Below are 22,187 nucleotides of genomic sequence, written 5' to 3' on the forward strand. Positions count from 1 at the left end.
ATTCTAATTTGTGAAAAGGAACGTTTTTATTTTTTAATAATGGAGCGTTTTCACATTATCCGATCCGATATCGGACGGACGCCGATAGCCGATATATCCGATATAGTTCCGATATCATCATGAGTGTTGCCAGAAATTTTTAGAGAAAGCTCAAGAAGCTTATAATATCTAATACACTGGAGATTGCACTATGACCATTAACTTGTAACAAGAAAATGTGACCTTGAATGACGCCTGTATGTTTTTTTATCCCTTTCACACCAACTTGCCAAGTTAGGTGTGAAAGGGATAAAAAAACATACAGGCGTCATTCAACGTCATATTTTCTTGTTACAAGTTAATGTTCATACTGAAATCTCCAGTGTATTAGATATTTTATGCTTCTTGAGCACAACACCCGGGAAGGAGGAGGAGCGAGGCAGAATGAGTAAATAAAGATGATAGACACTAATGTCTTGAAGATACGGTTGAATTTAAGAACGCAATATATTTTTCGCAATATGTTTACTTAAGTTCAGCCAATGGCCGTATATTATAGGACGGTATTAAAATAGCTCCCGTATAAATCGTATTTTTAAATTTAAATGAATGTTTTCTTAATAAAAAGGTTTAAAGGTTAAAGGTTTTAAGGATTTTTTTACATTTAGCGCCCTTTATGAATGAAAATACACAAACTATATTATAGTGTTTTTTTTGCTGTTGGTATAATGCCTTTTCGAAAATTGAGTTGGTGAACATTATCGTCCGACAGCACACGGGCATATCGGTGTCGGCTCCGATATCCGATATCGGACCGGACAATGTGAAAGGCAGGTACATATTTCATACATTTTACTTCCCTCCGATATCGGATATTGGCTAACGGCGTCCGATATCCGATATCGGATCGGATAATGTGAAAACGCTCTAAACACTATTTAATCCAAATACGTATTGATTTTGTTTCATATTACTGAACATATAATAAAAAAGAAAAACATAAATCATTCATTTTCGACGAAAATATAAATCGATTGAATATTTTAATTTATTTTATTGTATTTGAATTATTACGCAAGTTAAACGCCTCTTTATCTGAAAAAAACTTTTAGAAATTATTTATTAGTCTATGCCTGAACTGTCTGTCAAGGACTGTCATGTGTCACTTGTTCATTTGTCCATGTCCATGTGGGTTTCGCCCTCAGGTTTCGCCACAATTTTTTGGTTTATTTTATATTCAGAGTGCTATATTTTATAGTGAAGAACTATGTATTAAAATGAAAGACGAAACAGTTATTGAAAAACCTCGTAAGGAGGTTACTACTTCGCTATTAGAAGCTTTTGATTCATTGAAATCAGATAAACACGATGTGAAAATTACTGGAGGAGCAAGAATAATTTCGCGGTTACAATCAAATGAGGTTAGTTTTTTGTAAATAGACATGATGTGCATCTCTGATAATACATTTTATCAACCTTGATTATTATTACAGAATGACAAGGATTTACAGTATTCCTTGAAAAGGATAATAAGAAGTCTGGGTGCTAATACCCCGGAAACTCGAACTGGCTACTTTGCCACACTTGTGAGCCTGTTGACGAAATTTCCAGAAATAACTGTGTCCCAATTACTGGAGTTGATAAAAAAAGAATTACATGCCAGTGGCTCATCTAAGAGTGTAAGTGTGACAAAATTATACTTATTCACAAATGGCTTTACAATCCTCAGATAAAATCGCGAATTGTTGCTCAATTCTACCATTTCATTATTATTTTTTGGTGTACTGGCAGATACAATATGTGGTATTTAACTTCAGAGGGAATATTAGTATTATAAATAATAATTTCTATTTCATATGACAGGAAGTTGGTGATGTCTCTCTTGGACAAATTTTGGTGTGCGGGGCAATATTCCGATCCGGATTGATGCTTAAATGTACAGAAGATGAACAAAAGCAGACTATACAAATGTTACTAGCTGCAAGCACCAAGAAATCATACTTGGGTACAGTAGCATCTCTGATACTCTTGGATTTTGTTAAAGAGGTAAGGAGATAAAATGCTGTCCATATAAAATAAATATTTATCTGGTAATTACAAAACAAGACATTTCAAAGATAAATCATGATATGGTGTTTTTGCGAGATATCTGTGATAAGTATCATCTATACATATAATAAATCTGTAGAAGGGTCAATTCTGTACATTGAAAATATTGAAAAAATAAATAGTAGGGGGTGTTACTGGATCAATACCAAACCCAAATATGTGATAACAAAAATTTTTGTCTGTCTGTCTGTATGTGAAGGCATCACGTGAAAACTAACAGTTCGATTTCGATGAAACTTGGTATAATTATACCTTATTATCCTGGGCATAAAATAGGATACTTTTATCCCGGAAAAATACGTAGAAAAAAAATAATGATTCCCCGCGGACGGAGTCGCGGGCGGAAGCTAGTAAATTAATAAATAAATAATTTATTTTTTAATTTCCAGATTGATGAAGATCAATTTTCCAACATTGTGTGGTCGAACATAAAAGCAAATTATAAAAAAGCAATAAAAGAACACACTTTGGATTCATTACACTTTCTCTTGGTTGTAAGTTTGAAATTTCCAAATAAAGTTAAAGTAAGGAAGTTATTTGGAGTTCCAGAAATATTACATGAAGATCACATAACGGATATTAGCGAAAAGCTTTTAGTAAGTCTATGTTCTTTAAATTTTAATGGTGTGTTATGAATAGAATATTGTTAACAAAATAATTTGTATTTTTTTAGGAGGGAATAGACTACAATTCTGTTAATCATCCGATTTATCAAGAAATCGGCAAACAGATAGCTAAAACACCACACCTCTTAACAATTTGGAATAAAATTGATAGTCAGCTTGTAAAACATAATCGGAACAGGGAACTTGTTGCCATTAATATACTGAACAATATATTACTAAATTTAGAAGACAATGTTGAAGTTATACCAGATTTGATAAGTAATAATTTCTTTAAATTATTCTTGGATTGGTTCAAAGGACTACAGACAGCTAGCAAAATAAGGAATAAAAAAGATCATGAAGATGACAACAGAATTATGATAAAGAAAGAAAAAGAATTACTCAATTCTCTGATTAAGGCGTTAAAATCAAAATCTGTGACAAGTTCTTTAAGAGTTGAAATACTAAAGAAGCTTTTGTTTAATCCTGGTGAGATTAATTTGACAGAAATAACAGGAACCAATATTGTTAAGCTAATATTCACTGATTTAGATACAGATGGTGTTAAGAAAATGGCAAAATTGTTTAAAAAGGTTCTCCTCAATACATCAAAGAAGTTTGTAAAGGAAGGTGTTGAGAGGAATTGGTATAATAACGAAAGAGTTAAAGCTGCTGAGATGATATCTTATCTAGTCAGCCATGAAGCTGTTAAAGATGATACTGAATTTAAAATTTCATATATGCAAATATTGATGTGTTTTGGATTCTTTAAAATCGGTGGAGATGATAATGTTGCAGTAGGCAGTGATTTAGCAGGTACTATGACTTACTTAAAAATAGTTAAAAGAAAATTTTGCAATTGATTTAGATTTATTACTTATGCTATGATATTTTATTTTACAGGGTCAATTAAAACATGCTTTTACCGATGTTTTACGTCAAGATTCACAAATGTCGACAATCTCGTAATGGTACTGACATCATTATGTCATTTCATAACTAAAATTATGGATAAAGATCAGGTTCGTGAAAAACTTGAAAAGCAGTTTCCTAAAGAGAATATGGGCTGTTGGGAAATGCTCATGGAAACATGTGAGAAAATTGAAAAAATTGAATCAAAATCTAAAGTTGATAAAGTGTTCCTCATCTTGCTTTATCAACTTGGTTTGTTCTTATTCTCAGAGCCTACTCACGTAAAAGTGGCTCGCAGCTCTATAAAAGAATTGAGAGATTGTTTCAACCATTATACAATGGGTAAAGTTAATGAATCTAATAAAGTAAATGGTGATTTGGAAGATTCTGAACCAGAATGGATTGAAGTAATGGTAGAAATCTTGTTATCAATTCTGTCTATTGAATCAAGTGTGCTACGGTCAGTAGTACAATGTGTTTTTCGTCTTTTATGGGAATATCTAACACCATCATCAATAGGTCAAATTGTCTCTGTATTAGACCCTGACAGTGCTGAAAATCCACTAACACAAGACAGCGATTCTGAGGATGAAAAGGATGAAGATGAAAAAAGTGAGGATGAAAATATGGAAACTGATGAAGTGAAAGAAAATGGAGATAACAATAGCGATAGTGAAGGGAGTGATGACAGTGAAGATGATGACGACAATGACGAAGGTGACGATGATGAAGACAATGATTTGAAAAATCCTGAGCAACTTAGAATGGCAGTACAAAAAGCGCTCGGAACTGCCGCAGCAGCAGATGATGATGCAGAAAGTATCAATGCAGATGATATTGATGAAGAAGAAGGTAAAAAGCTAGATGAAGCATTAGCAGAAGCATTTAAACAATTCCATCAGGGGAAAAACAAGAAAACGAAAAAAGAACGTAAAAATAAGAAATCTTTATCTGATTTCAGAATTAGGGTGCTAGATTTGATTGATATTTATCTAGAAAAAGATCCTTCAATGGATATATGTTTAAGTATGATAGCCCCTCTTACCAGATGTCTTGAATTTTGTATGCAAGATAATCAATTTAGTGAACTTGAAAATAGGTTAAGAAAAACCATCAAAACACTTTCAAAGGTTAGGAAGTTCGCATCAGTTGAGGACATAACATTAGACATTTTATGTGACTATTTCAAAGCAACAATTGACAAAGGTGCAAGGTCGCATTTTCTGTATCAAGCACTTGGTGACGTTATCACCAATTTTGCAACCTTTATTGTGCATTGTTCACAAAAAATTGGCAGCCCTAATAAAAAATCACCTAAAAAAGTAAAACCTTGCCCACTTACAGGAATTCTTAAAGAGACCGTAAACAGTTTCTTTACTAATCGAAGCTGTATGTTGCCCATCATATTTTTCCATAGCATATTACAGACAGACTGGAAAGGAATTTACGAGATAGTACCAGTTATAACAAAGAATGTATTTGATAAAAATGTAAGACAATTCCGCAGAAATGAGGGCCTTGAGTTATTAATAGGGTTTTATAGATCATTGAACAGAAATAAACCTTCAGTTAATGAAGTTAGCGGTAAAATTACCGACATAGAAAAGGATTTCGAGAATCAATTAACAGCAATTAAGGATGACAGTGAATATATTGTTAAAAATAATTTTATAACATTATTGAAAAAATTAATCAATGTCATAAAATCTGTACATGAGAGTTGTCACATTGAATCAAAGTTGGACTTCCAGAGTTTACAAAGCATCGTGTCTGGAATAAAGTGTGCGGCAAAATCAAATGAAAACAATGTACAAAATCAACAAAACGGTAAGAAGATTCAGAAGAAGAAAAAGAAAAAACGCAAGAACTCGCAAAGTAATGGCGACATGGAACCAGATATGAAGAAATCAAAAAAGAAAGTAAAGAAAGCAACACCTGAATTATAATTTTCTTTGATTATGAAAATATAAAATAATATTTTTACAAAAAATGTTTCAATTACACACCATTTTAGTTTATGTTTCAGAGGATAAATTCAATCTTTTCTTTTGCCTTTGTTCAATATAATAGTATCCCACTCTATATGTTTCAAATAAAGAGGGTAGACGTATCTAAAAGTACCCTCCTAACTGCTAATGAAATTTAAGACCATAACATTTTTTTTGCTAAAGTCCGGCCGCGGAGCAGGAAGAATTTCGTACATTAACCTGTTATTACCTGTCACTGTCACTCCCTTGTAAAAATAATTTGTCTTGCTCGCACAGGTGCAATGACCGCCGTCCTTAGGGATTGTAAACCTTTAACCTGAGAGTGTAAAGTTTGTGTTTGCTTGATTGGTATCAGGTGTTCAATTATGATTTTGTGAATTCAAAATTTATAAGAATAAACCTCAAACTCTTTATGTCCAATCAAAATCCGCCTAAGTCGAAATCGCGTGTTAGACTAACGTATTTCTGTAATATTGTACATAGTAAATTATTTTTTGAAATACAAGGTCATAAAGAAGTTTCATTTCTTATGTGTGTACACGCACACTTTTTTTATCTATACATCTATACAAATATTATAAAGAGGAAAGGTTTGATTTTTTGTTTGTTTGTTTGTTTGTATGAATTGAATAGGCTCCGAAACTACTTGGCAGATTTGAAAAATTCTTTCACTGTTGGAAAGCTACATCATTTCTGAGTGACATAGGCTAGGTTTTATCCCGGAAATCCCACGGGAACGGGAACTATGCGGGTTTTTTTTTGAAAACGCGGGCGAAGCCGCAGGCGGAAAGCTAGTATAATAATATATCGTGGTTATTGAAAAAGTTAAAATGTAACTAACGAATAAGTATTGTAAATGAATAAAGGACATTTATTTAATAAATTAGTAAAAAACATTTTCTCCTCCAAATATTTCATGTAAACTGCACTTCATTCAAAAATGTTTGTGACCACTGTCAGTAGGTAAAGAGGTCATTGTACGAAATTCTTTCTGCTCCGCGACCGGACTTTATCAACAAAAGTCATAGACATTTAGGAACACACTTTCAGTTTATTATTTAATTAGAAATGGCGTTTATTTTAAATTGGCAAGGCAAATATGTATTTTTAACACAATTTTTAACAATTTCTTAGATAAAGATGTATGAAATTAGCGGATACAAAGCTAATTAATTTTGCTAATTTTATCAATACACATATTGATAATGCATAAATAGAGGATCCTTTAATGATCCGAATCTTATCAGGCATGACGAAAGATTTTGAAATCCTCTTCCATAATGTGTGTATACGTTTACTATACAAGAAAAACCCTATATTTCGGTAATATACTTAAATTTAACGAAGATAAAAGCCATTTTCCAAAAAATATTTATTAACTGTGCCAAAACAGCTCGCAGGTGTCATGGCGTAGGCGTGACGTCACATTTTGGTAAATACGTAATTATTTGTACGCATTGCGAAGAAAATTAAAAAAATATTTATTTAATATGTGTTATAGAAACGAATTTCAAAGTTTATAAGTGGTGTGCAGTATTGCAGTGTGAATCCACATGAAAATAATGCTCAAAAATGTGTAAGTAATTATTTTAAGCGGGAAAATAATAAGAAATGATTGTATAAAGTTGGCGCGGAGAACCCCGAACCATGTATTCGTGAATTCGGAATTATATTTCTGTTCTGAGTCGATAAATCATACGTGAAACAATAGAAAATAAATAAAAAGTGGTATTCTCAACATATTCATAAAAACAAAAAACATCTGATTTGAGTTGTTTACTTAAGCGTGACGTCACGCGTGTTTTAGTCAAAATGGCCAACTGGAGTATTTCAATGTTTTATTTTATTGATAATCTCATTAATCTTAATGTTTTTAAGATTTCTAAGTCACTATATGTAATTTATCTATTATACATTTTCCCTTAAAAACACTAATACGATCATTTATGGATACTGTCGTCATGCCTATTACCGGAAACTAATAAAAAAGGGATAAGGTCAGTGGCTGAATGTTTCTTATTTAATTTTATTTATTTATTTATTTTTTAATATTTAATTTATTAAACGAAGATTAAACGATATACAATATTATTAATATGATAGAATATATTAATATGAAATATTTTACAAGACGTTTTTTAAATACTAGCAAAATGAAAAAGTTCTATAAATCAAAATTAATTATCTGTATCGATAGGTATGGCGACATTTTCTGTTGTCTGTACCGGAAACAAGCACAGCTCATATGTTTCACAACCTGCCCAAAACTCAGCCAGCCATCTTTTGTGAAAAATAGTTTTATTCGTGTCGTCAGGGTAAATTTCATAATTGTAATTAATGTCAGAGCCACAGTCTTCGCTTTTGTTAAAAAAGCAATTAGCAGGTAATAACATATTACTGTCATATTTATATAAATATCGTAAATAATTACTGCACAAGCGTTAAGCGACACAGGTATTCGTGCAATCATTGACCTTAGCGGATGGTATTTTAGGGTTCGGGATAGGTTTTGAAAAAGTTGACTTAATCTGTTTTTATGATTTTGTCGCACAATAATAATGTTTTAAATATTACTTGGTATAAAGTTTGTCGTAAAATCAATATCCAAGCAATGACAATCGTTTGTCGCAAGACATAAAGTAACGATAATAAATTATTTCTCGTGTTCTTTTGGCAAAGTTTCATATGACATGTGTATACCTAAGTAGTGAATTTTGTGGTTAGTTGCAAGTTGATTTTCAATTTTCAGAACTGAACAAAAATCCAGTAGAAGGGTTTTCTGCTGGGTTGATAGACGACAATGACATATACAGATGGGAAGTTCTCATTATTGGGCCACCGGACACATTATAGTGAGTACGACATAATATATTCTATTTATAAGTTGAGATAAATTTAGTAATTTAAATTTATATCTTGTGAATCATCAAAACACTTATTATTTACTATAAATAATACTGCCATCAGTCATCTTAATCAAGCTATGGGCTCTCATTATATTTCCTTCCATTGTATTTTCCAGTCATTTTTAAAAATCCTTTTGTTTTAGATAATAAATTGTTATAAACTTAAAAACCACAAGTAACATTTAGTATTAAGATTTTTAAATAAAAACCTTTCTTTCCAGTGAGGGTGGATTTTTTAAGGCACATTTATATTTTCCAAAAGAGTATCCTTTGAGGCCACCACGGATGAAATTTGTGACTGAAATTTGGCATCCGAATAGTAAGTTTTATTTGATGGTAATTATAACTTAACTTAATAGGCTAAGTTTAAACATTTAGAGAAATTATTCAAATTACACCTTCTTGTGGGCTGTTAGTGCATCTGCATTCATACTTTATAAATATGCAACTAAATGCACAGTTATGTAATAGTTGGTTAAAAATATTTATTTTTTTCAATTCATAGCTCATGTTATTATTTTGAAAGATATTGAGACGGTAGTAACATTAAGCTCTTCTGAATACAATGTCCACTATTTGTATATAATATATACATCTAATCAAAAAGAAGTGATGGTATACTTTTCTTTCATTTCTCTCTTCTCATTTCTACACTATAAGAATGTTATATAATAGTTTTAATTTACTTCTTCAGTTGAAAAGAATGGTGATGTTTGCATTTCAATATTGCATGAACCGGGTGATGACAAATGGGGCTATGAGAAAGCATCAGAGCGATGGTTGCCCGTGCACACAGTTGAGACAATCCTGATTAGCGTTATCTCAATGCTAGCCGACCCTAATGATGAGAGCCCTGCTAATGTAGACGCTGCGGTAAGACTTATATTGAACTAGAATAACTGAAAATAAGATTATGGATATTTGTATTGTAGTTCTTGTTTAATTACGCTCAAAGTTGTATTGATTGTGAATTTAGTGACGTTAATTGCATGGTAATTAGTTGGTGTTAATAATTAACATTTAATATTTACTATGAGAATCATTCATTTAATAGTAGATTCATGATACAGTATAGTCATTGTTTAAATTATTATTGTTAGTATAGAATGTGTTGTTGCTTGTCAATGACACATTTCATACTATTTGTAGCATTGTAAATAACACATTCATGCATCATTAACTTATATATGTTTCATGTTCTTGTATTCACAGAAAGAATGGAGAGAAAGATATTCGGATTTCAAAAAGAAAGTTGCCAGATGTGTTAGGAAAAGTCAAGAAGATTGCTTTTAGGAGAGAAAGAAATTTTGTAAAAGGCACAGAAAAAGGGACACGTGACATACAATAAAACAAACGAAACAGCATAATAATATCACTTTAGGTCACACACTCCAACTGGCACAACACAAACTACAATCAGTTGTTGATGTGTGCTTATTATGATTTTTTTTACAGAAGGAATGGCGAGAGTCATATTCGGAGTTTAAACGAAAAGTAGCACAGTGTGTGAGAAAGAGTCAAGAGGATTGTTCCTAAATATCAGTGCCCTTTTTCATTGATTTGTTTGGATAGTGAGTGTTTGGTGATGCGATGGGCGTCCGGTGACTCGCAGTCACATACAGCCACTTATAAAGTGCATGCCCCAACATCTGGGCCAGAGACAATATTGAAATTGAATTATAACAAATACTTATTGTAATAAAATGGTATCGCTGCCGTATTATAATAATAAATTTAAAGTAGAACTCGAGGTCTTTTTCATCTTTTTTAAGACATGATAGCTAGCTATTGTTATATAAATAAAATGTGTATAACTTTTTTATAGAAAACGCATCTGCATTTGTTCTTTCACTTAAAATTTAAAATTCAAGTGTGATCTCTTTGTAGTTAAAACCAAATCGAAAATAATAATAACTAATTTATTTTTGTCGCGAATGTATAGTGATGAATGACTCCAAACCGACAATATTGCAAATGCTGAATAAAATAGTTCATTTTATCTGTTAATTTTGAGTTACCTTAAAGTGATCGGTTTATATGGATTGCTAACAACTGATTCGTTTTAGTTTTTTAACCTAGTATTAATTTTTTAGTAAATCGTTACTGTAATATGATTTCAATAATTCAGATCTAATCAATGTGCACCTTGCCCATATATTGCACTTGTTCATAGAACAATGGAATTCATGTAGTATATATAAAAACTGTTTATAAATTTACTTAAGATTGTATTACAGCATAACACTTGCTTCTTGAAGTTTAGAACAAAATTGTAAGTGCATGAAAATATTTTATCAACCAATGGGCTTTAGTAAGAATAATCTAATAATGTATCAGTTTTTTTTGTAGGGTAACAAATATTTATTTCTTTTGTGTTGGTAATATTTTGAATTAAATTTTTCAATTGGGAATGGTTCCTGTGACAATGATCAAATATAGCAATACTATAAATAAATTTATGTTATGTGTATGTTTACTGCAAATCATATAACACCCTGAAATGTTGATTTGTAAGGTGTGTACAATATTTTATCTGTATGTATATTTTTTAATATAAAATCATAATGCAGTGAAATGTTATTTTATTTTATCTTAAAATTCGCTTTTCATGTTGATGAGTATATGTACAGAAGATTTTTATTGAAGACTATTAGTAGTAGTGTAAGAACAAAAATATTGTGAGAGCCATTGTTTTAATGAACATCACATACACACTGTTTAAATTAAGTTTCAAAGTTCTAAGATTGTAATTTAATTGATGGTAATGATGTTTTCTAAATGAAACATTGCCTCATCAACAAGTTAGGTACCTGTGAGGGTACATATAGAAAATAAGCCATAGTATACATTTAAAAGTTTTGGGAAATACAACTTAAATTCTCTTACAAATGTAAAAACTATAATTTAGAGTCATTAAATTTATTAACATATTCACTTTTTAACAAATCACTGGTGTACAGTCTATTCTTTATTCACTGTCAGAGTTTTCTGCTAATACTGAACCTTGTATACTTCTAGGATCAAAAGTGCTTTCAAAACACCTTTTAAATATTGTTTTGATTTTCAATTTTGAAGTAGGTGAGGGAGGAATGTTCTCATAGTCCATATTTTCACACATATTTACATTTTGAGATATATTTATTTGATTATGTATATGACTATCAATTTTGCCATTATCTACCAAATCTTTGTCTTCTGGCATTTCTATATAGTTAAAGAGATGAGAATCTTCATTAAGACTTGAAGTATCTACATCGAGATGTGGTTTCTTTCTAACTGAATTTTGAACATCACCATTTATCTCTTTTCTCTTTCTTTCAACAGTAGTTGTGTTTTGTGTTGATGATTGCGTTTGAGTATCAGGTTTGGATGTAGCTAAAACAAAATTTGCTTCAAATGTAGACCCATTGTGAACTATAAATACAGCTGGTTTTCCTGTAACTTCAAAATGCAGTTGTAAAGGTAGTGTTAATGCTTCTGCAAATGCCAGTAGTGCCTTGAATTCTTTCATTGTAAATGTTATAGTAGTATCTGCGCCTATAACATAACTTTCAAATTCCTGAGATTTTATATTTATTTGAGTTCGAATAATTTTAGTTAAGTCCATGTTGCTATCTACATAATTTCGAAGAATTATCGAATTTGAGTTCGCCTCTATGGTCATTTGGTCATCTGATGACTGAAAATTACTAAGAGCTTCTGAAAGTATTTTATGGGAGGATGTTATTCTGGAAAATATGTATTCATATTAGATCATAATTAAAATACAACATAAACAAGTAAATTGTATTACTGAAATCTTTTATTACCTGTTGGGTACCAGATCTTTAGTATAAACAGCTTGCATTGCCTTACAGTCTAATATAGATACAAAATGTGTTTTTACAATGCCATGTTTGCATTTCACTATGAATATTAATTTACAAGACTCCGGGTCTAGTTTTATTTCTAAATTTTCTACTTGTTTGTCCATATGCGTTGGAGACTTAAAAGTATTTAAAGCACTCTTCATTGATATTTTACATTTTAATCCTTCCTTGTCCTCCGTGGAATAATAATTATAATTGAAGTATGAAAAAAAGGTTTTGTTAAATTTTACCATCGCGTAAGCGGACTCTGCCGCGTTTAGAGTTCTTAGGAGTATAGAATCTGATAATGACTCCAAGTATAATTCATCTCCAAATCTTGCTAAAGCGTGAATTGTTCTCCCTAAAACTAAAAATAAAAATAAATGAGTAAAATGTTTCATAACACTACAAAATTCAATGTAATTTTTATTTACCTTTAACATTCGGTCCAGGTATATGGCATTTCATTTTAACTGTAATAAATTCTTTTGATAAATCATAAATTTAACTTTATAGTAATAAATAAAGTGTTAGAAGTTGAAACATTATTTTAGTAAGTTTACCAAAATAATTCACCAATTTTCAATTTAAAAAATTTGTATATATGTCAAATGTCAACTTACTTCAACTGACATTGACAATTTCATGAATTAGGCTAAGGCCGCATATACTATTGTACAACAAGCGGTATTTTTACAACCGCTGGGTAACCAAAACACTGCAGATTTAAGCTGGAGATGTACGAATTGTACGATTAAGAGCGTTTTCACATTATCCGATCCGATATCGGATATCGGAAGCCGATAGCCGATATCCGATATCGGAGGGAAGTAAAATGTATGAAATATGTACCTGTCTTTCACATTGTCCGATCCGATATCGGATATCGGAGCCGACACCGATATGCCCGTGAGCTATCGGACGATAATGTTCAGTGTTGCCAACTCAATTTTCGAAAAGGCAGTATACCAACAGCAAAAAAGCACTAGTTTGTGTATTTTTAGTCTTATAGGGCGCTAAATCTTTAAAAAAATTCTTTGCTTTAACCTAAAATCCTTTCTATAAAAAGAAACCTTTTTTTATTAAGAAATCACACATTTAAGTATTTATAGGCATTAAAAATACGATTTATACGGCAGCTATTTTATTTACCGTATTTAAATATACGGCAATTGGCTGAACTGAATTAAACAAAAATATATTGCGTTCTTAAATTCAAATATCTATCTTCGAAAATATTAGTGTCTATCATCTTTATTTTAACTCATTCTGCCTCGCTCCTCCTCCTACTCGGATGTTGGTTGTGCTCTGTGGTTGTGCTGTTTATTGTATTGTTGTCATTGAGAGTTTATTGTAATTTGTCATTAAAAACAAATTTTTAACCGACTTCAAAAAAAGGAGGAGATTTCACACCGATTTTATTTTTATTTTGAACTAGCGGTCCGCCCCGGCTTCGCCCGTGGTACATATTTACGTTTTCTCTACATAAAAACCATCCTCGTACTTCAAGGAATATAATAAAAAAAGAATTATCGAAATCGGTGCAGCCGTTCTCGAGTTATGCGCTTACCAACACATTTTGCGATTCATTTTTATATATAAGACTAGCTATTGCCCGCGACTTCGTCCGCGATTACGTCGTTTTTCGTAAACTTATTAATCGTTCTTGTCTCAATTAATTGTAATATTCGAGTCCCTACTCTAGTCATTGCGCTTATGCTCATGTTCATCTTTAAGAGATCGAATAATATTATGGTGCACCCTATCATTTGTCAAACGGTCTTCATATTGAGTATAAGTTTCAGATTCTCGAGATAAAATATGACGGCCGTGATCAGCTGTGAGACGTTATACCCTCGCAGTGAAGGTTTCGGTCTCACGGGATAGTACATGCCGTTCGCGGTCAGCTGTGAGCCGCAATTCTCGTTGTGAAGCGGTTTCAGGTTCTCGGCATAACACATGTTGTTTTCGGCCTATAGTAACGGCCTCTTACCTCTAACGATTCTTGAGAACTCTTATTTCTCATTTTCTTAGCTTTGCTCGAATTTCGAGATAAAGATTTTTTAGGTGGCACTGATGCATGAAAATAAAAACTGAGTTAAAACGGACTGAGAGTGTTATAGACAAATATAATCAGAAAACTTCGAACTCCTAAGCTATTGGAAGTTACACGTGTTATTGTGAGTCAACCATAAAAGATAGACATTTATAATGTCGGGAGATATTTTTTATATAATAAGGAGAACATTTCTTTCATACATGATTTCTGTGTAGCTTTAACCATTATGGTTGCACACGCGACGAAAGCTAAAAAATGGAGTTACTGCTCTGCTCAGGAATATGAAAAATAATTGTACCAAGTTTCGTTTAAATCCGTCGAGTAGTTTTTGTTTCTATAACGGTTATACGGACAGACAGACGGACAAACATTTTACTGTTTGCTTCTTTGGCATCAGTGTCGATCCCTAATCACCCCGTGATAGTTATTTAGGAAATATATTTCATGTAGAGATTTAATATAAGTATACAATATGATATATTTAGATTCCAATTTCCATGTAACGTTAAATTCGACTATACAATAACTAACAGACAACGCAGGTTACTCTCGTTTCCGTAAGTTGAGGCGGCTACATATTCGGTCCTCATAACATCACTTTTAGTGAACGAAACGACAGCGCGGTTTAATTCGATGCCACCACCATCAGAAAAAAGGAAATATTTTTAATTGTGAAAAAATATTATGATTTACACTATTAACACTATTTTTAATATAAAATTTATGGCTGTGAGTGTGTAAAAATAAATCCAGCTAGTTTCACATCATACTTATGTTTATAATATTAGCTATACGACATGAAAATTGGAATGTCAGTTAGCTCCTGTTAATTTTTGAGTTTTATAATTTACAAGGTTTCCGCCCGCGGCTTCGCCCGCGCAGTCAAAGAAAAACCTGCGTAGTTCTCGTTCCCGTGGGATTTCCAGGATTTCCGGGATTGCGTAATTTTCCCGGGATAAAAAGTAGCCTATGTCCTTTCTCGGGTACCAAATATTTCCATACTAAATTTCATGAAAATTGGTTCAGTAGTTTAGGCGTGATTGAGTAACAGACAGACAGACAGAGTTACTTTTGCATTTATAATATTAGTATGGATTAATCGTGTAAACGCATAAAAAGTGCTAATTTTAAAAGTTAGTTATAAAACGCGTGTGCCACAGTGTTATCACGAACTGAATTTATGTGTATTGTGAAATAATCAATCTAGCACACAGCTGACGAGCAGCTGATGAACACGCAAGTACCCACAACATAAAAACGCGATTGAAAAACTTTTATCATCGTTATTTGTATCACTAAAGTTATTTTTATGTTTAACTCACTGCCTTAGAGAATCAGACACAGTGGAATTATAATATACTAGCGGTCCGCCCCGGCTTCGCCCGTGGTACATGTACTTACGTTTTCTCTACATAACAACCATCCTCGTACTTCAAGGAATATAATAAAAAAAGAATTATCTAAATCGGTTCAGCCGTTCTCGAGTTATGCGCTTACCAACACATTTTGCGATTCATTTTTATATATAAGACTAGCGACCCGCCCCGGCTTCGCACGGGTGCAATGCTGATACTAAATACACTATAGAAAAACTGTGAACGTTGTATAAACAGATCACAGAACTAAAGGGTTGTATATAAAAACATAGCGGCCCGCTCCGACTTCGTACGGGTATAAAATAGATAGCCGGGCGGCCGGCCGGTACTGCCGCAAACGCTACGTCCCGCAATTTTTAAATCTGTAATATCTTCGAAAATATTCACTTAAATCATATGGTGTAAATGGCCATTTAGATCTATATTAAATGAACAATGTATTCAAGGTATTTAATTGGTTAAGGATTAATGCTGTATTGGTTAAAATCGCATCGAAAATTAGCCATTATTTGTCGTAAAAAGTAAATGACAAAAAAAAGTTATTGTGGGTTATCCATAAGAGATAGACATATACCATCGCGGACTTTTCTGTAGACCTTTTCAATGTGTATAATAGTTAGTACATTATTTTCATAAAACTCGTAGGGTTCAGGCTTCGGACTCACGAAGCGGTTTTCACCCGTGCCCGCCGCGGTTGCGGGCCCGCAGCCTTTGTAGAATACAGATATTTATGTAAAAAATTAAAGCACATTTCACGACGCGTTTTACGCCCGAGGCGTGTGCGATTGTTTGCGGGTCCCGCTGCACCGGCGGTCATCTTCTACCAGCGGGCGCGGGTCGCGGTCCCGCAGCCGCGGCGGGTTGCACCCGCGTGTTCTGCGGTCGGTTGGCGGGCGACCGCAACATTTCCTCTGGTGATATGGGATCTCGCATATTAGTATGTTGTTTTTGAAGAGCAGTTTCTGTTTTTCTTAAAAGTTCTAAATAACTACATACGGACATTCGAAAATAATTGAAGAACTTTTCTTCATCCTTCTTTAAGTCATTAATAAGAGTAACAAATAATCCATAACGATCTCTTTCCGCAATCAGTGGATGTATCCAGAACCTTTAAGGCCTTCTTTTTTAATTCTTCTGTGAAGGAAGTATAACGCAACATCTCGTTTCTGGTGTGTGTCCATGACGGTCTGGAACTCAACTGATCGTTTAACCGCCCGGCCCGTCTTGCAACCGGAACCGCTTGTCTTGCGATTATCAACCGCCAAGTTTGCGAGTGATAATCGCAACCGCGATGGCTGCGTAACCGCACAAAACTCCGCTCTCGTGAGTTTTGAAAATAAAACTCCATTCCGCCACCGCGGCGGGCACGGGTGAAAACCGCTTCGTGAGTCCTTAGCCTTAGCCTGCGTTTGCAATGTAAGCGGAACAAATGTAATTTTTTACGACATCACATTATAGAAACCTCAAAAATAACAGTACTTCTCCACTATTTAATGGATGTTATTATACATATAAACCTTCCTCTTGAATCACTCTATCTATTAAAAAAACCGCATCAAAATCCGTTGCGTAGTTTCAAAGATTTAAGCGTACAAAGGGACATAGGGACATAAGGACATAGGGACATAGGGACAGGGAAAGCGACTTTGTTTTATACTATGTAGTGATAAGAAAGAAGATAAGATTAACAACAAAGAATATTTGAAAACTCTTACTTCTAAAATAATTGCTTATGACAATAAAATAATTTATGTATCTTTACTTACAGGAAATTACAACAATCATATTATAAAATATAATATATTTGAACGGGTGACAATATTATTTATAGTGTAATAAGAAAAAGAATAGATAATGTGAACAAAGATTGTATCACTTAATAAATTTATCATAGGTTCTACATGAACTTTTATAAATGTATATAGTGAAAAAATTACTAAATGACTAGGTACGTCTTGTTATAAATACATTAAATAGATTTTGAAAGGTATTTACTGATACATAATATGTATTACTCAAACTATTAACTAATACTAGGTTGTAGTAGGTATTGATATAAATTTATTCAATTTATAAAGTGTTAACATATACTATACAAATGACCGATATCAAAACTATTTACATCACATCTAAATAATATGCAGTAATTAATGATATCAAATCTTTTTTACATTTTACTTTTCTTTTTTGAAGTTGTTTTTTTTTACGTAGTTATTTTTAATGTATGTAAAACTATGATCTATCATTTTTTTTTTTTAATTATACCTTTTTTATCAACTGGCAATTTAGTTTAGTTTTCTCTAAAAATTTCTGGCAACACTCATGATGATATCGGAAGGATTTTATCGGACAATGTGAAAGGGAAAATTGTATCCGATATCGGATATCGACTATCGGCGTCCGATATCCGATATCGGATCGGATAATGTGAAAACGCTCTAAGGCTACGGTTAAGGCTGTGGCCGCACTACATTTTTATCACGAGAGCGGATATAGGTCTACCAGAATCTGATGGCATATTTATATTTAAGAAATAAAGGATTTTCATGTGGCAACTTATTTGACAACTATCAAATTGGTTGTCAAATTATTTGTCTTTTTTGCAGTTGATAAATAAATTTTAGGATTTTGTCTAAAAAATCTTCGAAAATGTCGAAAAAGCCGCTGTGATCACAAGCAAGAGGTGTTGTTTATAATGTGTATAAAAAAATATTTGATGAAGAAGGGTCAAACACATCGCAATTTTCAATTTAGAAGATTTTATTGGTAAATTGGACTTACCCGCTTTGATACTTTCAATTAAAAAATATTATATGTAGGTAACTATAATATTGTTTGTTGATTGGAATATAATTTTATGAAAACTTATTACAGGAGTTTCCAATACGGCTATTCGTCAAGTCCAAGCTGTCCAAGTCAATTTTATAATGTGTGTACATCTGTTTATACTTACGAAAATAAACATAATCTTATTTTATTTTTATTTTATTTTATAAAAAATTATAAGCAGTCTAGTTTTCTATCGAAATAACATCGATATTTTTACATGGAATAATGATAATGAACATACAAATATAGGTATGTGTAAATAATAATATGTATTACCTGTATAAAAGTAATATATATATATATATTATACATGTAAGTATGTACCTACATAATATTAAGCGGATATCTCATTATTAAGTAGAGTATTGTCCACTTATGTAATGTGACTAATGATATTGAGAACAAACTAAAAAATAAGCAGTATCAAGATGTTTCAGTCCATTTTCCCTAGGGTTGCACACTCAAAATTTTGATTTCCCTAATTGCCATCAGATTCTGGTTTATAGTACGACATAAAAGAGATGAAATTAATTATTTTGGAACTAATTCGTTTTTCATTACCTGGCAACCCTGAATTGGCAATGTTGCTGTCAAGTTGAATAAAAATTTGTTGTTTTTTTCGTGAAGTGGAGAATTATTGAGATAAAATTGTTATTTAGAACAAGAAATTTAAATAAAAAAGGAGACATCATGAAAAAGGTTAAACGTAGCGGTGTCCGTGATGTGGTGTATAAAGTTTTTATTCGGTGTTTGTCCGAATTTCAAGCTGGAAATTTATTGACTGATTTGGAAAACGTTTACAAACGTACAGCAGAATATACCGGTGAGATTTCATTTATTTTTGCTCAGTACTACGTAAAATAGAATATTCCATTAGTGACGAGTGTTTAATGTATGTATGTATGGCGATTATTACGTTTTCGCAATTTAATTTGAGGTTATTTGTATGTAAACAAAAACTAGTTTTTATAGTGCGACCAGCACAATTTGAGTCAAGAAGTTATATCCAATCCAACCAGCCTCAAATAAAGTACCTAGTTTAGATTTTACTACATAGTATAGTGATAACTGTTTTCATACAGCTATCTATCTATTAATCAATCAAACCATAAGAAAAAAAATCATATTTACTGTATCATATTTACAGATACTGAAGATGCCCCGTACCCTCTTGCCAGTACTTCGAAACAGAGTGATGATCAGTCCTTTGAAGGAGTAGAATATTTAGATTTTGATGAATTATATTAATGTACAAAATTTATCTACAAAAACAATAAAAATATGTGGTTTTCAAATCGCCTTGTTTTTTTCTACCCGACGGACCCAGAAAGAGGGTAATGTGTTTGAGCTGCATGTATGCTTGTTTGTTTGTATGTTTGATTCTATGTGCGCCTCTGCAGTCTAAGCACTTGACCGATTTTTATAAAATAACTAATTCCAAATACATTTAAGTAAAATTTGACCTAGGTAGGTCAATTAAAATACTAAAATAATGTATTTTTGTCTTAAATTTACACTATTGCTACAATGAAACAATTATAACGGTTTAAATCGCGGTATTTATTTTAGATCATATATATAGATTTTTGGATTTTTATTCTATAGTATCAAGATCGCTTGCGTCGCAGTATCAGTGTTGCTATATGAGCGACGGTGGCGCCCTCATTTATTTTCATCTCTTTTGTGTCGCACTGTACCTATAACTGCGAATCCTCAAAATCGCGTCACACCGTGCCGATAATTAAATACAGCTGATAAGTTCTAGGAAATTAAAATATAAGCGCGGATTTGCGGTTTTTACTGTGAGCATTTTGTAACAATCCGCGATTTTTATGCAAGTTTTTTTGGCAAGTTAGGCCGCTTGAATAGTTTGCTAAAAATTTCCATTATTCCTATAAATTCCAAAAATATATTGATTGAATGTAGCAAAACAGCCAGACTTTGATCTTGATTCCAACATCAAACGGGAATCAGCAAGGTTGTAGAATGTATTTTGTTTTGAACTTTTATGAAGCGAAACTTCTTTAGGCGCGTTGAGAGTAAAATTTCAAAGTCGCGTCATAGTAATACCACCACACTTGCCACCACATCAGGGAGTAAGGTGACAAGAAGGCAAAGTTTTGGTATCTTTGAATCTTGCCGATGAAATTTCACTTCTGAAACGTATGCTCGGCACACACGCTCTTTTTTATAATGTGACTTTTGCAGAAAATAAATGCATTTTAAGTAAATTTTGTTTGTTTTTTTGTGGATTCCAGTCAGTTTAATTAAAATACTTAAAAAAAATCTTTTTTAAAAGTTCCATCCTATTCCTTTTTCTACGATGCAGACCACAGATCACAGAAACTAGATGCAGACGCTCTAACTTATATGGGTAAGGCGTATTCCATAATGACAAGATACATTTGCTTAAATTATATACTAAATTACTTAAAATTTGATACTAGGCTAGGTAAAGTTACACGTTTGGTTACTTTTTTATGGATATTCAAGAAAACTGTTCTAAATTATACTATTTACGTCTAGTTTCATATCATTTCATACATTCAGTATTGCCTGCGTATAACGCTGTCATAATATAACCGGGTAGAGATTAGATCTGAACGATCTGAAGATGGCGACGGGTACCTACTTATGGTAGGATTGGCAAATTAAGTTCTCTAACATCGTTTTTTTGGTTCATACATTTGTTTTTAAATTTTAATGTTTGTAACAAAAACTTAACGAAAATAAAAAAATACAATAAAATGTAACGCAAACAATATAACAATCAAACTCAACAAAAACAACAATATCAATAAAAGGAACTACTATAACTGGCAGTGCGTCAAGTACCTTAGAAAGCGAATCCCTCCCATTGAGATATACATATTACGGAGACGACACCGCCTACATCACAATATGTTCCGCTCAACATACGCCAATATTATCTCAATTGCCCTATTATACATTATTACTCTTTGATCTCAATGATCCCGCCTGATTATTTTTTTGCAACGCGTAACTACTTCACTGTGTGAGTATAGACAGCGATAGAGAGTGAGCTAAAACGCATCCGAGCGGATGCCATCTTCAGATCTATTCTCTATCTTCTCGAGTTATACAAACTAAACAGAACGAACAAAATTTAGTATCAAATTCGATTTAGCCCAGTTTCACTATATTAGTTTTCTAACATTACATAACTATATACACATTTACATTGACGTTTCCTCAGACGAGCAGGACATAAAAGGGTAGATACCTACTTGGCGCTTTTTACACTAATTATTACGGATCAAACACTTTTTTATTAAGTTTTTTGAGCTTTCCTATAGTATTGAAGTATTGGGGCCTTTGTGGCGTTAACTTAAAATAAAAGTTTCTCTGGTGCTTTACTTCCTCAGATTAATTAAATTTAAATCGCGAAATTTGTGTTGTCATTTCTCATAATGCAAGTCATACTGAAAATTCTGAAAAAATAATTTTATCTAAGTATGATAAGCTAATATTCAGGAGATAAAAGAAAAATAATTTGGAAAATCCAAAAGTGCACGCCTCATAATTTTTTTTTAAATAAATATTTATTAATTATTG

The 22,187-nt window shown here is 32.3% G+C and overlaps 3 protein-coding genes across 4 annotated transcripts; 2 read left to right on the plus strand and 1 right to left on the minus strand.

The window, feature by feature from the left end:
* Positions 1-1,189: 1,189 nt before the first annotated feature.
* Positions 1,190-5,589, plus strand: Mybbp1A (MYB binding protein 1a). Its single transcript, XM_090114379.1, has 6 exons — positions 1,190-1,400; positions 1,473-1,658; positions 1,843-2,025; positions 2,478-2,684; positions 2,762-3,509; positions 3,597-5,589. The coding sequence occupies exons 1-6, from the start codon at positions 1,257-1,259 to the stop codon at positions 5,549-5,551; spliced, it is 3,423 nt and encodes a 1,140-aa protein (XP_089970505.1). The 5' UTR covers positions 1,190-1,256; the 3' UTR covers positions 5,552-5,589.
* Positions 5,590-7,823: 2,234 nt separating this feature from the next.
* Ube2g1 (ubiquitin-conjugating enzyme E2G 1) lies at positions 7,824-11,074 on the plus strand. 2 transcript variants are annotated; one of them, XM_090114194.1, is made up of 5 exons: positions 7,824-7,976; positions 8,343-8,445; positions 8,721-8,818; positions 9,194-9,372; positions 9,712-11,074. In XM_090114194.1, exons 1-5 carry the CDS (start codon positions 7,931-7,933, stop codon positions 9,790-9,792), a joined length of 507 nt encoding a protein of 168 aa, XP_089970320.1. In that variant the 5' UTR covers positions 7,824-7,930; the 3' UTR covers positions 9,793-11,074. The 2 variants fall into 2 exon arrangements, with proteins under 2 accessions (XP_089970320.1, XP_089970321.1); XM_090114195.1 differs by having other exon boundaries at positions 9,955-11,074.
* Positions 11,075-11,079: 5 nt separating this feature from the next.
* Rad9 (cell cycle checkpoint control protein Rad9) lies at positions 11,080-12,958 on the minus strand. Its single transcript, XM_090114193.1, has 3 exons — positions 12,782-12,958; positions 12,309-12,714; positions 11,080-12,227 (listed from the first exon to the last, which is right to left on the minus strand). The coding sequence occupies exons 1-3, from the start codon at positions 12,813-12,815 to the stop codon at positions 11,468-11,470; spliced, it is 1,200 nt and encodes a 399-aa protein (XP_089970319.1). The 5' UTR covers positions 12,816-12,958; the 3' UTR covers positions 11,080-11,467.
* Positions 12,959-22,187: the final 9,229 nt, after the last annotated feature.

This window comes from Colias eurytheme, chromosome 21 (assembly GCF_061535395.1).
Source record: "Colias eurytheme isolate Ceu_HAF_F1 chromosome 21, ilColEury1 Martin Lab GWU primary, whole genome shotgun sequence".
NCBI lineage: Eukaryota > Metazoa > Arthropoda > Insecta > Lepidoptera > Pieridae > Colias > Colias eurytheme.

Bases quoted from the DNA above. Each gene is read 5' to 3' on its own strand.
- Mybbp1A (XM_090114379.1), top strand. From the start codon at position 1,257: ATGAAAGACGAAACAGTTATTGAAAAACCTCGTAAGGAGGTTACTACT. The intron at 1,401-1,472 runs GTTAGTTTTTTG...TTATTATTACAG, and splicing joins CGCGGTTACAATCAAATGAG to AATGACAAGGATTTACAGTA. The intron at 2,026-2,477 runs GTAAGGAGATAA...TTTAATTTCCAG, and splicing joins TCTTGGATTTTGTTAAAGAG to ATTGATGAAGATCAATTTTC.
- Ube2g1 (XM_090114194.1), top strand. From the start codon at position 7,931: ATGTCAGAGCCACAGTCTTCGCTTTTGTTAAAAAAGCAATTAGCAG. The intron at 8,446-8,720 runs GTGAGTACGACA...CTTTCTTTCCAG, and splicing joins GGGCCACCGGACACATTATA to TGAGGGTGGATTTTTTAAGG. The intron at 9,373-9,711 runs GTAAGACTTATA...TTGTATTCACAG, and splicing joins CTGCTAATGTAGACGCTGCG to AAAGAATGGAGAGAAAGATA.
- Rad9 (XM_090114193.1), bottom strand. From the start codon at position 12,815: ATGAAATGCCATATACCTGGACCGAATGTTAAAG. The intron at 12,715-12,781 runs GTAAATAAAAAT...TTTTATTTTTAG, and splicing joins ACCTGGACCGAATGTTAAAG to TTTTAGGGAGAACAATTCAC. The intron at 12,228-12,308 runs GTAATAAAAGAT...CATATTTTCCAG, and splicing joins AAAGATCTGGTACCCAACAG to AATAACATCCTCCCATAAAA.